Source organism: Pygocentrus nattereri, chromosome 5 (genome assembly GCF_015220715.1).
Source record: "Pygocentrus nattereri isolate fPygNat1 chromosome 5, fPygNat1.pri, whole genome shotgun sequence".
NCBI lineage: Eukaryota > Metazoa > Chordata > Actinopteri > Characiformes > Serrasalmidae > Pygocentrus > Pygocentrus nattereri.
The window spans coordinates 44,498,300-44,510,491 of record NC_051215.1 but is presented as its reverse complement, the minus strand read 5'-3'; the positions used below and the strand labels follow the sequence as shown (position 1 = coordinate 44,510,491).

Sequence of the window (12,192 nt, the reverse complement as noted above, 5' to 3'; positions counted from 1 at the left end):
CATATCGCTGTAGAGATGATGCAGTGTTCAGCCTCCTCTGAGCCCACTGCAGGGCGGTCAGGGGGATTAGAAAAATGCCAGAGCTGATAGAGACAAAGAAGGTTGCTCTATTTTTGATCTCTGACTGCCTGATTCTCCGTTAGCCATGGATTCCTTCTTCCAAGATTTCTTAGACTAAATGGAAAATATTATTGTGGATTTCACTCCTATGAATTTAGAAAGAAGAAAGCACAATTCCCAACAGTTACAGCATGGGAAGTATCAAAAAGAAATATTTATTCATTTAATCATTTATTTCATATTTAGCTCCACACAGTAAAAACATAGGTATATGCTTTGATGCTTGCTTAGCATGGTTAATGAATAGTCAGTATAAATATATCTGTACATTGAGTTTTGTGATGCAGACTAAGCTTGGAAATATTTCACACAGCTGTACATATGTCTCATAGAGAAATATTATTATTTTGATTATCGTAATACATTGTGCATTAGTGAACAACAGCATACACTAAAATGTACCTCCTTTATTTACACCTATGATGGAACTGGCATTTAAGCACATCAAACTCTTGATTTGATCTAACAGCCACAGAAAAGGCACAATGGCAGGTGTGTAGTTTGCCTTAATTCGATAAAGCATGCATCTCCCATGCCCTGCACTACAAGAGAAACAAACAATGGATAAGCCAAGAAGGACGAAGCTGAGGATAAAACATACTTAGAGAAATATGGAAGGGTCTGCCTCTACAGTTCATTTCCAACACTGAACACCTATATGGCACACCATACGTGTTGATTTGACTGGCAAGTCTTTCATTTCCTCTTCATACTTCTTTCAGTAGCACTGCTCAAGGCTCGGGCTTAGTCATGATATTGAGTACTTCATCCAGGATGGAGGGGCCCAAGTCCAGTTCAAGGGAGAGCAGTGACCCATTGACCTGGGTAACAGACTCCTGAGAGAGGCTCTTGCTTTTCGAGAGCTCAAAGTCAAAGTCACAAATGCGTCCCTCTTCTACGCCACTATCTCTATCTGCCCAATCTCCGCTGATGATGGCCAGCTCTTTTTCATACTGAAAGATTGTGTCACTGTTGCTGTGATTGTAGCCACTGCTGCAGCTGCTGCTGCTTTTGCAGCTGCCAGTTCCATTAATGTTGCCGTTTTCATTGCTGTTGCCATTAATGAAGAATGATGTTAATGGCTTCTCAGTGTTCTCATTCTTAATGTTGTGCATATTGTTGCGATTGGGTGTCTTATTTGTTGGTGGCTTCTCCACAAGATTGATAGAGAATGTGGTTTTTTCACTGATTTCCTCAGGAACGGGGCTGGGGTCACGTCTGAAGATGGTAATGGACTGAAGAAGGGTCTCCATTTGAAGGATGTCCAGGTCATCTGTTCCCTCTGAGCTGGCAGGAGGTGTGGGAGGTCCACCCAGGTCATCCAGAGGGTCTCGGGTCATGGGAAAGATGGTGGTGGAGATAAGCGGTAGGGTCAGAGCTTGGCTGCCCCCGATGGTTGGGAGGGAGATGGCGTTCTTCAGGATTGGTGAAGGAGTCTCTATAAAGGAGGCATCGGATGCGCTGTTAGCTCGCATGAACTCACCGTGGGTGCCATATTGAGGTCGGATCATGCCGCCCTTCCCAGGAAGAAGCTCAAACTTGCCCTGCAGGAAGGACATGTCACCAAAAGCGTCACACTCACCCCCTTTGCCGATGTGGATGGTGTGGCGAAAGTCTCCCAGCGGAGGGCTGATCATGTCTGGGGACAGAATGTCTCTTAGGCGACATTTCTTCCCTTTCTTGGTGTTGTTGGATTTCAGGTAGATTGGTGTTTTTGCCGGCATCTCTGTCTCACAACAGCAAATCTGTGACACGAGATGAGGAAGAGAAATGTTTCGGAACCCTAAGACCCGGTGCTGCACAATGAATGCTGATCTGAGTTCCTCTCAGGAAATGTCAGGATTTACATTCTCAAAGACCGGTTGGTTTTAGGTCTGCAGAGAAATTGGCATCAATCCTCACTGGGCTTGTCAGGATGTTCTGGTCCTAATGGCAGTTATTTACCTAAAGAGAGAAAGAAGGCATTTTGTCATAAAATCCAGATATTCCAACTTGATTATGGCTGCTTTTTTCTTTCTGTGAATCAACATATTTGTACACTGTCAACAAAAGGTACTGCACATGTATATTTTTGTTCATCAGGGTACAAATAATGTAAATGTACCCTCAAAGGAAGAACTTTTTTCTTTAAGGTACCTTAAACAAGTTTTAAAGCTACACTACTTTTACTTTTCCCCAGTATCCAGAGGGATAAGCGATTTAGAATATGTGTGTGGTTATCACATGAACAATTGTGCACCTCTTAATTAAAATAAAGTGAAACACAGCTGCCAGTGGCACCTGTATGTTCATTCATTTTCGTGGCAAAACAAAAAAGACTATATGGTGGCACAGATTTAGGGCATGATTTGACTATCCTAGAATCGTTAGAGGTGGAGATGAGTGCTTGCAAGCAAAATGAGACTGGGCCATTTCAGTGTTTTAGGTTGTCTCAGATCACTGACTCAAGTTTGTCAAAAAAACTCAGTCTGAAATGACCCACAAATGGACTAAACACAGACCACCTCCACTTCCATTTGTGGTTCGTTTTTGTGCTCTGGTTGATTTGTGCCTCAAAGAAACAAAGTGTCTCCAGTCCCCGGGTATGGTTTACCTATTAGAGAAAATACATATCATTTAAAATTTAGAAAAAGCCTATTCACTTCTGAGGAGAAAAAAATGCAGTGAAATATTTCCAGTTTCAGGTCTTGTTTGCAGCAATAACTGTACTCTTCTGGTGCACATGATCATTGGATGGCTCACACTACAGCAACCAAGGCTGAAGTCCAGAGATGAAATCACACCAGTCTGATATGCTCCCCAGAGTCATGCAAGGACCACAAACATCTAACGTTTGATGACTGTCAGTGATAAACGCATGCTTCTGTTTTCAGTGATATCCTTGTTATGTTTGTGACTTGAAAATCCTGGTTAAAATTCTTTGTTGTGTGCTTGTGTGCTTAGACACAGCATGTGGAACAATCATTGCTGACGTTTCACATTGCATTCCATTTGGGCTTCACCGAATATACCCTTGCCCAGTCTTGAAAGATTTATAGACCGTTCTTCTCAGTCAGCATCGCTGATCTGTCACCGGTGATGTACAACTCCTGTCACGCAACCTCCCAATAAAGGTATCACTTTACCCTACATGGACCTACAGCCGTATCTGCACACAGAGCATCTGGAGAGAGGGAGACTGGCTGGATGGACAGCAGATGATGGTCCTAAATAGAAAAGTCGCTAGCATACCGATTTTGGACCTGCTGCCCCAGACCTTTACAATTACGAGAAAGGTTGTAGCAGCCAGTCCAAGATCAGAACAAAACACCAAGATGAAGTGAAAGTTGAGGGGCCCAAGATGTAGCTGGCTCAAAGCCAGACTGGCTCCTGTTTAGTATGTGCTAATACGGACCAGCTGGATACCACATTGGTCAGAGAGAGACGATGGAGCTTTAGCGGGATCAGTTTGAGAAGGACTCAAGGGAGACAGATACTGCACTGCTATGAAAAGACCTACTATGACTTTTACTAGGCTTAATTCCTTATTTTTATGAACATCTGTGACCTCTCCTATTGTTTTCACATTCATCCTGAAGTGCTTTTACCGCCAGCCAACAAAAAAGGTTTTCTGGACAAAACTGATACTTAAAGGCAAATACACGATGATGAAGCACAGCGCTTGAGAGGATTTGAAGTGATAAGGAGAAAGTTACAGGGGTTAGGATAGTGAAAGTACAGAGAGCTTAAGAGAGGGGAGGGCAGGAGAGAGAGAGCAAGAGAGAGAGAAGCAGAGGCAGAATGCTTGCCCATTTATAGACATATTTACTTTTGAGAGGTCTCTAAGCACTGACCCTCACCGACAAGACTGCAAACTATCACAAAAGCAGTGGCTGGGCCAAGTCCACCCCAATAAGTACGACTGAAAAAACATCCACATTCCTGCAGCAGCCACTGCCATCAGGACCTCACTCTGAGAAGCACCCCAAGCCTTCAGGCACTTTGAGCAGATAACACTGACCAGATAAACTGTGTCTGTCAGCAGGGTGCCACAAAGCACCAGAGCAGCACAGAGCATCAGACCTTGACCTCATATAGCACATTATCGTTTGAACCAGAAGTGGGTTGAGTATTCTAAAGTCATATTTAAATAAGAAAAGTGTTACTTCAGATAATACTAACTCCGCCAGATAATACTAACTCAGCTCTTAAACTATAAGAGGCCAAAATGCCTGAAAAACAATCTGAGCAGGAGTAAAACATAGCAGCTCTTCTAGTAATCAGTTCTTTGCAGTGGACTTTCTTACTACACATAACATCTATCAGCATAGGAACTGATGTTGGTTTACCCCTACTTTTCTCTTTTGAGATTATTTTCCTCATGAATAAACTTCAATTTAAGTAAAAGTACTTTTATTTGAACACCTTCATCTAGAAGCACAAATACAACAAAATGTTACCAGCCCCAAAGCATGGGCCAACTTTTACTTGCTCTATTATTAACAAGACTTTGATGTATAAAGTGAATATTGTTAAAGTTTAAAATGCCATGGCACATTTTATTTTTATATTCATATTGTTAAAACTTTATTGAAGCAAATAAATAGAAAAGTGTGTTAAGTTTCCTGTAGAGTATGTGTTAACTTATATTCACTTAGAAAATCAACAAAAGGTCATTTTACTTGTGTTCAGATTTTTGTGTATGACTGTATTCGCACATTCAACCTACAGCAGTTGATCCCTGCTCATTTGCACTGAAGTCATAAGGGGTGTTTCAACCAGAGCTGATTTCTGAATGAAGCCCAACAGAGGGAAGCCAGTCAGAAGAGAGATTATCTACATAAATAAGTCTTAAAAGCACAGTATCAAAAACAGCCTTTTTAATTCTAAGGGATAAATAGAAGTTGGAAAAAACTCATGTAAAGATTAATTGACTTTTTGGTTTATAAGTCCACACAAACATCATCAGTAGGAAAAATGTGGGGAAAAAACAGGATACAGGGCTTTTAAGTAAATGTAACTGAGTAAATGAGCAAGTTCCTACACACCTTTGATTTGAACCATTTATGTATACAATTGCAAGGAGATGAAAAACTGAGGAACCGTGCCCCTAGAATAAACAACAAAAGTAAAAGACTGTTCTGTTGTTGTCCCTGAATACTGCAAGAGGCGGCCACTGAGGACGCTGTTTACAAAACTGCAGAAATTCCATTTCCTCAAAATACATGACTCTCCTTCAGTAAAATGCTAACAAATTACAGAGCGGGTAAACAGTATCAGAGCTAACACAGACACGGGTTGGGGTACAGTAAGCTTGTGACAGTGTACGGGAGAGAATGGCCTCTAGACAATGATGTAGTCTGTTCCTACTAACATAGCTTGAATGAGTGACATTGTTTTGTGCAGCCTACTGTGTGTGTGTGTGTGTGTGTGTCTAAATATGTGTGTGTTCTCTTTTAGCAGCCGCCCTGAGGGCAGTGGGTCCGCATGGCTTTAAAGGCATTTTTAGATACTGATGCATTTCAACACAAATAGCTTAAACCTTACTTGACTAGCACCCCAAGAGCTATATATAGTAACTCTAAGCACTGTGTCCATGTGCGAGGAAACAGAACTAGGAGGGCTGTATGCTAGTCTGTCAGTTGTCTGAGCCTAAAATGAATGTATTAGACTGTAAGACAGTGTGGGTGGAGCAATTTTATGCATCTGTGTCCTTAAATTGTAAAAAACAGTAGGAAGAGATGGGAAAAAAGCAAGGAACACTGCAGTGCTTGGGGAGGTACAGCTAAAAGAGCTAAACTCTGCATCCCAATTCTTCCAGAGCTTCACTGCCATCCTCATCTCTTTTTGCTTGTTTATTTCTCTCTCTCGTCAGACTCTTCTCCTTCTATCCTCTCCTCTCCATCTTGGTTAGTCTCCTCTATCATCCCTTTCAACCAGCTCCCTCAATCCCCTCTGTTTCAGCAGCTCTTGGAGACTTGACCTTGGCTGCTAATGTGCACACAGCAGGAAGCAGGTTGGATTCACACCACCAATCCAGTCCCACCCCTCTGATCTGCATCCATTCTCCTCTAATATTGGAACTGTGTGAGTATGAATCCCTGTATGTGTGTGTGTGTGTGTGTGTGTGTGTGTGTGTGTGTGTGTGTGTGTGTGTGTGTGTGTGTCTGTGTGCGTGAGAGAGAGAGAGAGAGAGAGAGAGAGAGTAAGCCATGTCTGCAGTCCTGCAACGGAACGGAAGGTCATTGCGAATGACAGCACTAGCCTGACCTAATTATTGATTATCTGTAGGCTCTCACATCCTGCAAGACTACCTGCTGTGGCAAGTCAAACAAATCATTTGCACCCACTCTCTGGTGATCAAAAACATGCATCTAGTGAGTTGCTGAATTAAAAAATGCTCATCCACTGATTTATTATAGAGGAGGACATAGTTTGGGCACTCAGTAGAGGAAAACCCAACAGCACTAATGTTGCAAAAAAGCACCAATTAGCAACTCATCAAGTTTCCATTTGCCGCATGAGCAAGTTTCATCAAGCTGTTCTTTCAACAATAAAGCAGGAGAGGCTTGTCAAAAGCAAAATCAGAGCAGAGCAGGCAGGAAGGATGTCATCAAATGCTGTGCAGGATGCTCTACAGTAAATGGGGTGAGATTTAATGTCAAGGCATCATGTCATATTGTGTAAACCCAACACTTCCGGATGGAAAGCAGGACATGCTCACGTTTCACATCAATAATGTCAGACCTTGTCAGAAATAAATGCACAGTCTGTCAGTCCCTCCAGCAATCCTGGCAATCTCCAGAGATATAAGAAACAATGCTGCCATAAATCACACCTTAGCTATATTTGAGTAACAGTGTGCTATTGATGCACCAAGTGGCAAAACCTCAGATTGACTTATGGATGCGGAGTAGTAATGTGTTCAGGGTTCCATGTCATTTCTAGATATTCGCCAATACTACAGGTTCCCAGTCTTAGTTCTGGAGTATACCTGCCCCACACATTTCTGTGTTTCCCCTGCTCTAACATGTATAATTCAACGAAGTAAGCATATTAAAGCAGGGACAGTGCTAAAATTTGCAAGATAAGTGCACTCCAGGACCAGAGCTGGGAACCTGGGCTGGTATGAGCAAAGAAGTCAGATCTGTGATAGTCATTATCATAAAAACTGACTCTAGATTAGTTCACTAATGCTTTGTGAATACAGACCCCATTCTGCATACAGTCTTAAAATTAAAGGTTCCTCAAAAAGTTGTTGGCTTGTCCATATGGTAAAATACTTTTCATTAGTATAGAATCTTGTTTGTTTATGGAAGCAAAATTTGGGACACCCTAATTGGGATCCTTATTTGTACACTTTGCATTTTGAACTGGTTCAACAGCAGTGACAATTGGTAGGTGGCCTGGATTGTCTTTGGGTTTTCTACTGCAAAATGTGACCATTTCTAGTCCACACCTCTATCTCCCTACACTCTCTTCAGAAGTGCTAGTGCTGTGCTATTTCAATCTTCCGGAGTGGTGCTTGAGGCCTGCATGTCAGTGGGTCACCGGTGTCTCTCCCATCCGGCTGAGTGGGAGCCAAAGCCTGGACCTGCTCCAGTCGCTAAAAGGGGACTGTTTAATTACAGAGATGGGGAAGGGAGAAGTGAGGGCTGAAGGGGGGTGAGTGAGAGGGTAAGTGGGGGTCCTCGTGATGGATCGCGTGGCCATCCGTTGTTAGATTGGGGTAATTAAATCACGTGCAGGGTATGTGGGTCAGCTTATTATTAGAGCGAGCATGAGCATGCTGTAGTCTAAACAAGTGCAATGATGACATTCTGCAGTTTGGGCTCACTCTACACAGAAGAGGTGCATTTCAAGGGCAGATTTTGCTTTAGCCCCTGCAACGTTGCTGTCTTTGAGGCTCGCTCTGACCTATTTTAGACCTTGGCCTTTTTTGGCTGAAAATGTGGGGCTTCTTGGGGCTCTGCAGTTGTTGTTGTTGCTGCTGATGGTGTATTTAAAGTCCATTAGCATTGTATAGGAATAACCGCAGCACTGAGATTCTTATGCTATCTATATACAGCTAATGTCTTAGAATAAATGAACAACTAGCTTGTTGCTGGAGTCACTGAAGTGTTGCTTCAGACAGGCGCTTAACCATTTGCATACCAGTGTCCACAGACAAGGGACCCCTCTTTCGCACTCTGTAATAAAAGAGATTAAAGGCTAATAGCATATAAGCTAATGGCAGCCTTCCCTCCACATTCCTCCACTTGGGCTTTCCAGTTTTGTTACATAAAGAGAGCCTTAATTATACTGCAGGCTAGGCGCTTCCTCTCGAGGCCTGAGGGCTAGAGAGTTCTGGGCCTTCACAGAGAGAGGCAGGGTGGAGCAAGTATTCTTCTACTTTCGGCCTCGTCTGTTATTCCCGCTGTCTTTATTTGTTTCCCACCCCTGCCGTCCACCTCTGCTCCTGTTCTCGGCCCTGTGTTGTCTTTGGCTTGCCACAGGCTGAGGCTCAAATCAGAAAGGCTGAGAGAAACATGGAGGGAACGTCAAAACAGCTGGGATAGAGCTGTCCAAGTTCTCCTGGCCACCACAGAATAACACAATAGCTGCTCTCTGGTTTTAAAGGACTAACTGCTAACATCGCAAACAATGAATGGAAGCTAGTGGCCACAAATTAGCACAGCTGTTTACATAATGCAAATAGGTGGCTATTTACTTTCATTCATTGTTAGCAAGAGACTGGACCAATTCTACTAAGACTGAACTACTCCGTTAAACAGCTGGTTGTAATGTGCTGGATGAGCGAGAAAGTTCTTGCTGGAGAGCAATGAAGAAGTGTCAGGTTTTCTCGCACTGCTTGGGCCCCTTGTCATGGGGTGTGAGGATGTTTGCTCGGCACATGCTCAACTTCTGCTGCCTACATCCTACACGTGTGTGACACTGCTGGTTCTCCACTCTCTACATAGAAAACAGTACAAAGTAGGCTTGGTCTCCAAGTAGAGTTTCTACTTGGAGCACAAGCCATCTAAACACACTTTTTGTGTGTTGCATGCATGAAATAAATTAATTTTCTAAGAAGTTTTTTTTCTATATTTTCATGTCTTGTACCATTACTGAAGACTATTACTCAGTACTACACTTTCATAGTGATTCAGACATGTAATCATATAATTCAGTTTTGCAAAATAGTCATTACATACTAAAGACAGTATAATATAATTCAAATGTCAACCCAGTAGTACCATAATAGTACAGTAGAGTATTATTATTATTATATTAGAATATCAGCACGGCATTCCCAACTGAATATTAACAAATCAGCCTCATTAATCTAAAATGTTATTTTTTCTTTTACCTGTTTAGGTATCTTCTTCAGGTTGATCCCTCTGTTCTTCTCACGCAGTGGCTTGTGTCCTGAAAAGCTACTGTCCCAAATTGTAGATAACTTCTGGGTGGTGTAATGTGTCGCAGTCCCAGTCTTCTCTCTTCTCTTGTGCTCTCTCTCTCTCTCTCTCTCTCTCTCTCTCTCTCTCTCTCTCTCTCTCTCTTTCTCTCTCCCTCTCTAACCCTTTTTCTGTCTCTCAGCCCTCGAGGGTGCGTTTCTCGCGGGCGGGACGTCTGCCGGACAGCTGTTTTAGAATTCCTCTGTTGAGCTGTGCACGGCTCCTCTCCACTCCGTTCTGCTGGGGCAGAAATCTCCTCCTCCTCCTCCTCCTCTCTCTCTCTTCCTTTCGCACCTGCCCCTGTCTGTCTGTCTGAGTGTCAGCTCTGAAATCCCTTTGCCTCGATCAGCTCCTGCAGGATCTCAGCCTGGCTGAGTTGCTGCTGTCTCTGGGCCAGATGCCTTTGACTGTGAGGAGCTGTGTGTGTGTGTTTGTGTGTCTGCATGTGAGAGTGTGTGTGTGAAGCATGAGATGGAGATAGAGAAGCTCTGCCAGCACTGCTACACTCCACGTCTTTCCCTTTCCAAAATGCACTGCTGTTTTGCTGTTTGAACAGCACTGTGAGGAAATACAGCATTTCTGTCTACCCTTCCCTACCCTCCTTCTACCTCTTTCTCCTCCTTTCACTCCTTTCCTCTACAGTTTCATTAAAACATCACTGTAAATCTAACAGAAGTCAGTCAACGGTCTCAATGTTAAGTGTGTTGCACGCTCTCTTCGTCTCTCTCATGTGCTCTGTCTCCCTCGCTCTCTCTCCTTCGCCCACTGCCCCCCCCCTCCCAAATATACCTTCACACCAACTTTCTTTTTTTTGGAACCCCCATTCTCCCTTTCATAGCCCTTCTTATGATTCATCCTGATTAACTGCTTTAGAGAGAGAGAGTGAGAGAGAGAGAGAGAGAGAGAGAGAGAGAGAGAGAGAGAGAGACAGCGAGCACATGACAAATAGCACAGCAGAACCCATTTAAAGCATCTGTGAGAGATGCAAAACAGTGATGCCGGAATCATTACAACAGATAACATCTCTCTTCACTGATGATGCAAGACAGTTATGAATTACCTTTCAGACAATATACACAAAGACAAGGTGCAATAACACACCATGAAGCTCATGTGGGGGGAAGGCCATCAGGTTTTACAGCCTTTACTTTACTGTGTGTATGTGTATTGTGTGTGTGTGTGTGTGTGTGTGTGTGTGTGTGTGTGTACTGTAGGTCTGAACTGGCTGCTGTAGAAAAGCTGCTTAGCAGATCTGCTGAATTCTCATAGCTTCACACATTTTCCCCTGTGCAGGTTTCCTTGGCAACAATTGCGGTTCTGCAGTGATGTCACATTATGGGGGAAGAGAGGAAAGAGATGAGAGTGAAGCAGCTCCTACCTGCATGTCTGATTTTGTGTGTGTGTGCACATGCATATGTGTGTGAGATTGCATTTGAAACATGAGTTTAAAAGGGAATTCCACGGATGAATTTCGGCATAATTAAATGGTTAATATGTAAATAATGTCATTCTGAGTGGTTTGATATGAAGTGCTCTATTCTAGAGAAACTTACCTAGAATTGTTCACAGTGGTGGTGATAGGAACCAGACTTCTGAAGTCATCTAAACATGAACATTGTGAAATGTTCAAAAACATCTTAAACAGGTGATGCGATCATGCTTGGACATAAAAGGAGCATCCTTGCAAAGATCTACTACTTCATGAACAGTGATGGGTCGAGACTTGCCACTTTGCCAAAAAAATATATCAGATAATATTCCAACCATTTATGAACAATGCTCCTCAACAAGAGATCAGCAAGAATTTTTAGTACTTCACCCTATTTGGTGCATAATATAATCAACATATTAAGGAAATCCAGAGAAATCTCCATGTAAAATGCCCATGCTTCCAGGATAGATGTCACCATATCGGGAATATCATGACAAGTCTTTGTCAATAAACACTGCTCATTGCTGCATCCACAAATGGAATGTCATATGACAACATATGATTTCCAGAAACACTGCCGGCTTGAACTAATCTGAAATGGACTGATGGACAGTAGAACCTTTCAGATTGTTCATGGAAATGTATGTTGTGTTCTCCAGGCCAAAAAGGTAAAGGACTGTCCAGATTGCTACCACTGCAAAGTTCAAAAGCTAGGGTCTGTCATAGTATAGGAAATCGTGCCTATGGCATGGGTAATTGGCACATCTGTAAAGACACCATTAACACTGAAAGATATATATACATATGTTGTCTTCTAGATGATGTCTCTTTCAAGGATGTTAATGCTTATTTAAATATGATGCCAAGCCACATTCTGTATGCATTATAACATCATGGCTGCATAATCACAGAATGAGGTTGCTGTGCTGGCCAGACTGCCTCCCATTGTGCCCCAATATGAAGTGCAATGTACGAGAAAGACCTTTATAATGGAGAATGGGGAAAGAAAAACATTCATAACTTCCCCTATGAATTAATTAAATTAATTAACTAAATTAATTAAATGGAATGGTACAGTAATACACCTGTAAACACTTGTAAACATGTACCTGTCCCTACTTCTTTGGAGCATGTTGCAGCCATCAAAACTGATGAAAGCATATACTTACCAATAAAAAAAAAACATGAGATAATCCATCAAATGTTTTTGTATTTTCAACAGAA

At 42.5% G+C, this 12,192-nt stretch overlaps 1 protein-coding gene across 1 annotated transcript; it reads right to left on the bottom strand.

Annotated features, from left to right (window-relative positions):
- Positions 1-244: 244 nt before the first annotated feature.
- On the bottom strand, positions 245-10,211 carry cdc42ep3 (CDC42 effector protein (Rho GTPase binding) 3). The gene is made up of 2 exons (XM_017715796.2): positions 9,449-10,211; positions 245-2,064 (listed from the first exon to the last, which is right to left on the bottom strand). Exon 2 carries the CDS (start codon positions 1,842-1,844, stop codon positions 852-854), a length of 993 nt encoding a protein of 330 aa, XP_017571285.1. The 5' UTR covers positions 1,845-2,064; positions 9,449-10,211; the 3' UTR covers positions 245-851.
- Positions 10,212-12,192: the final 1,981 nt, after the last annotated feature.

What these genes read in the sequence shown, in the direction of transcription:
- cdc42ep3 (XM_017715796.2), bottom strand. Translation starts at nt 1,844, where the DNA reads ATGCCGGCAAAAACACCAATCTACCTGAAATCCAACAACACCAAGAAA.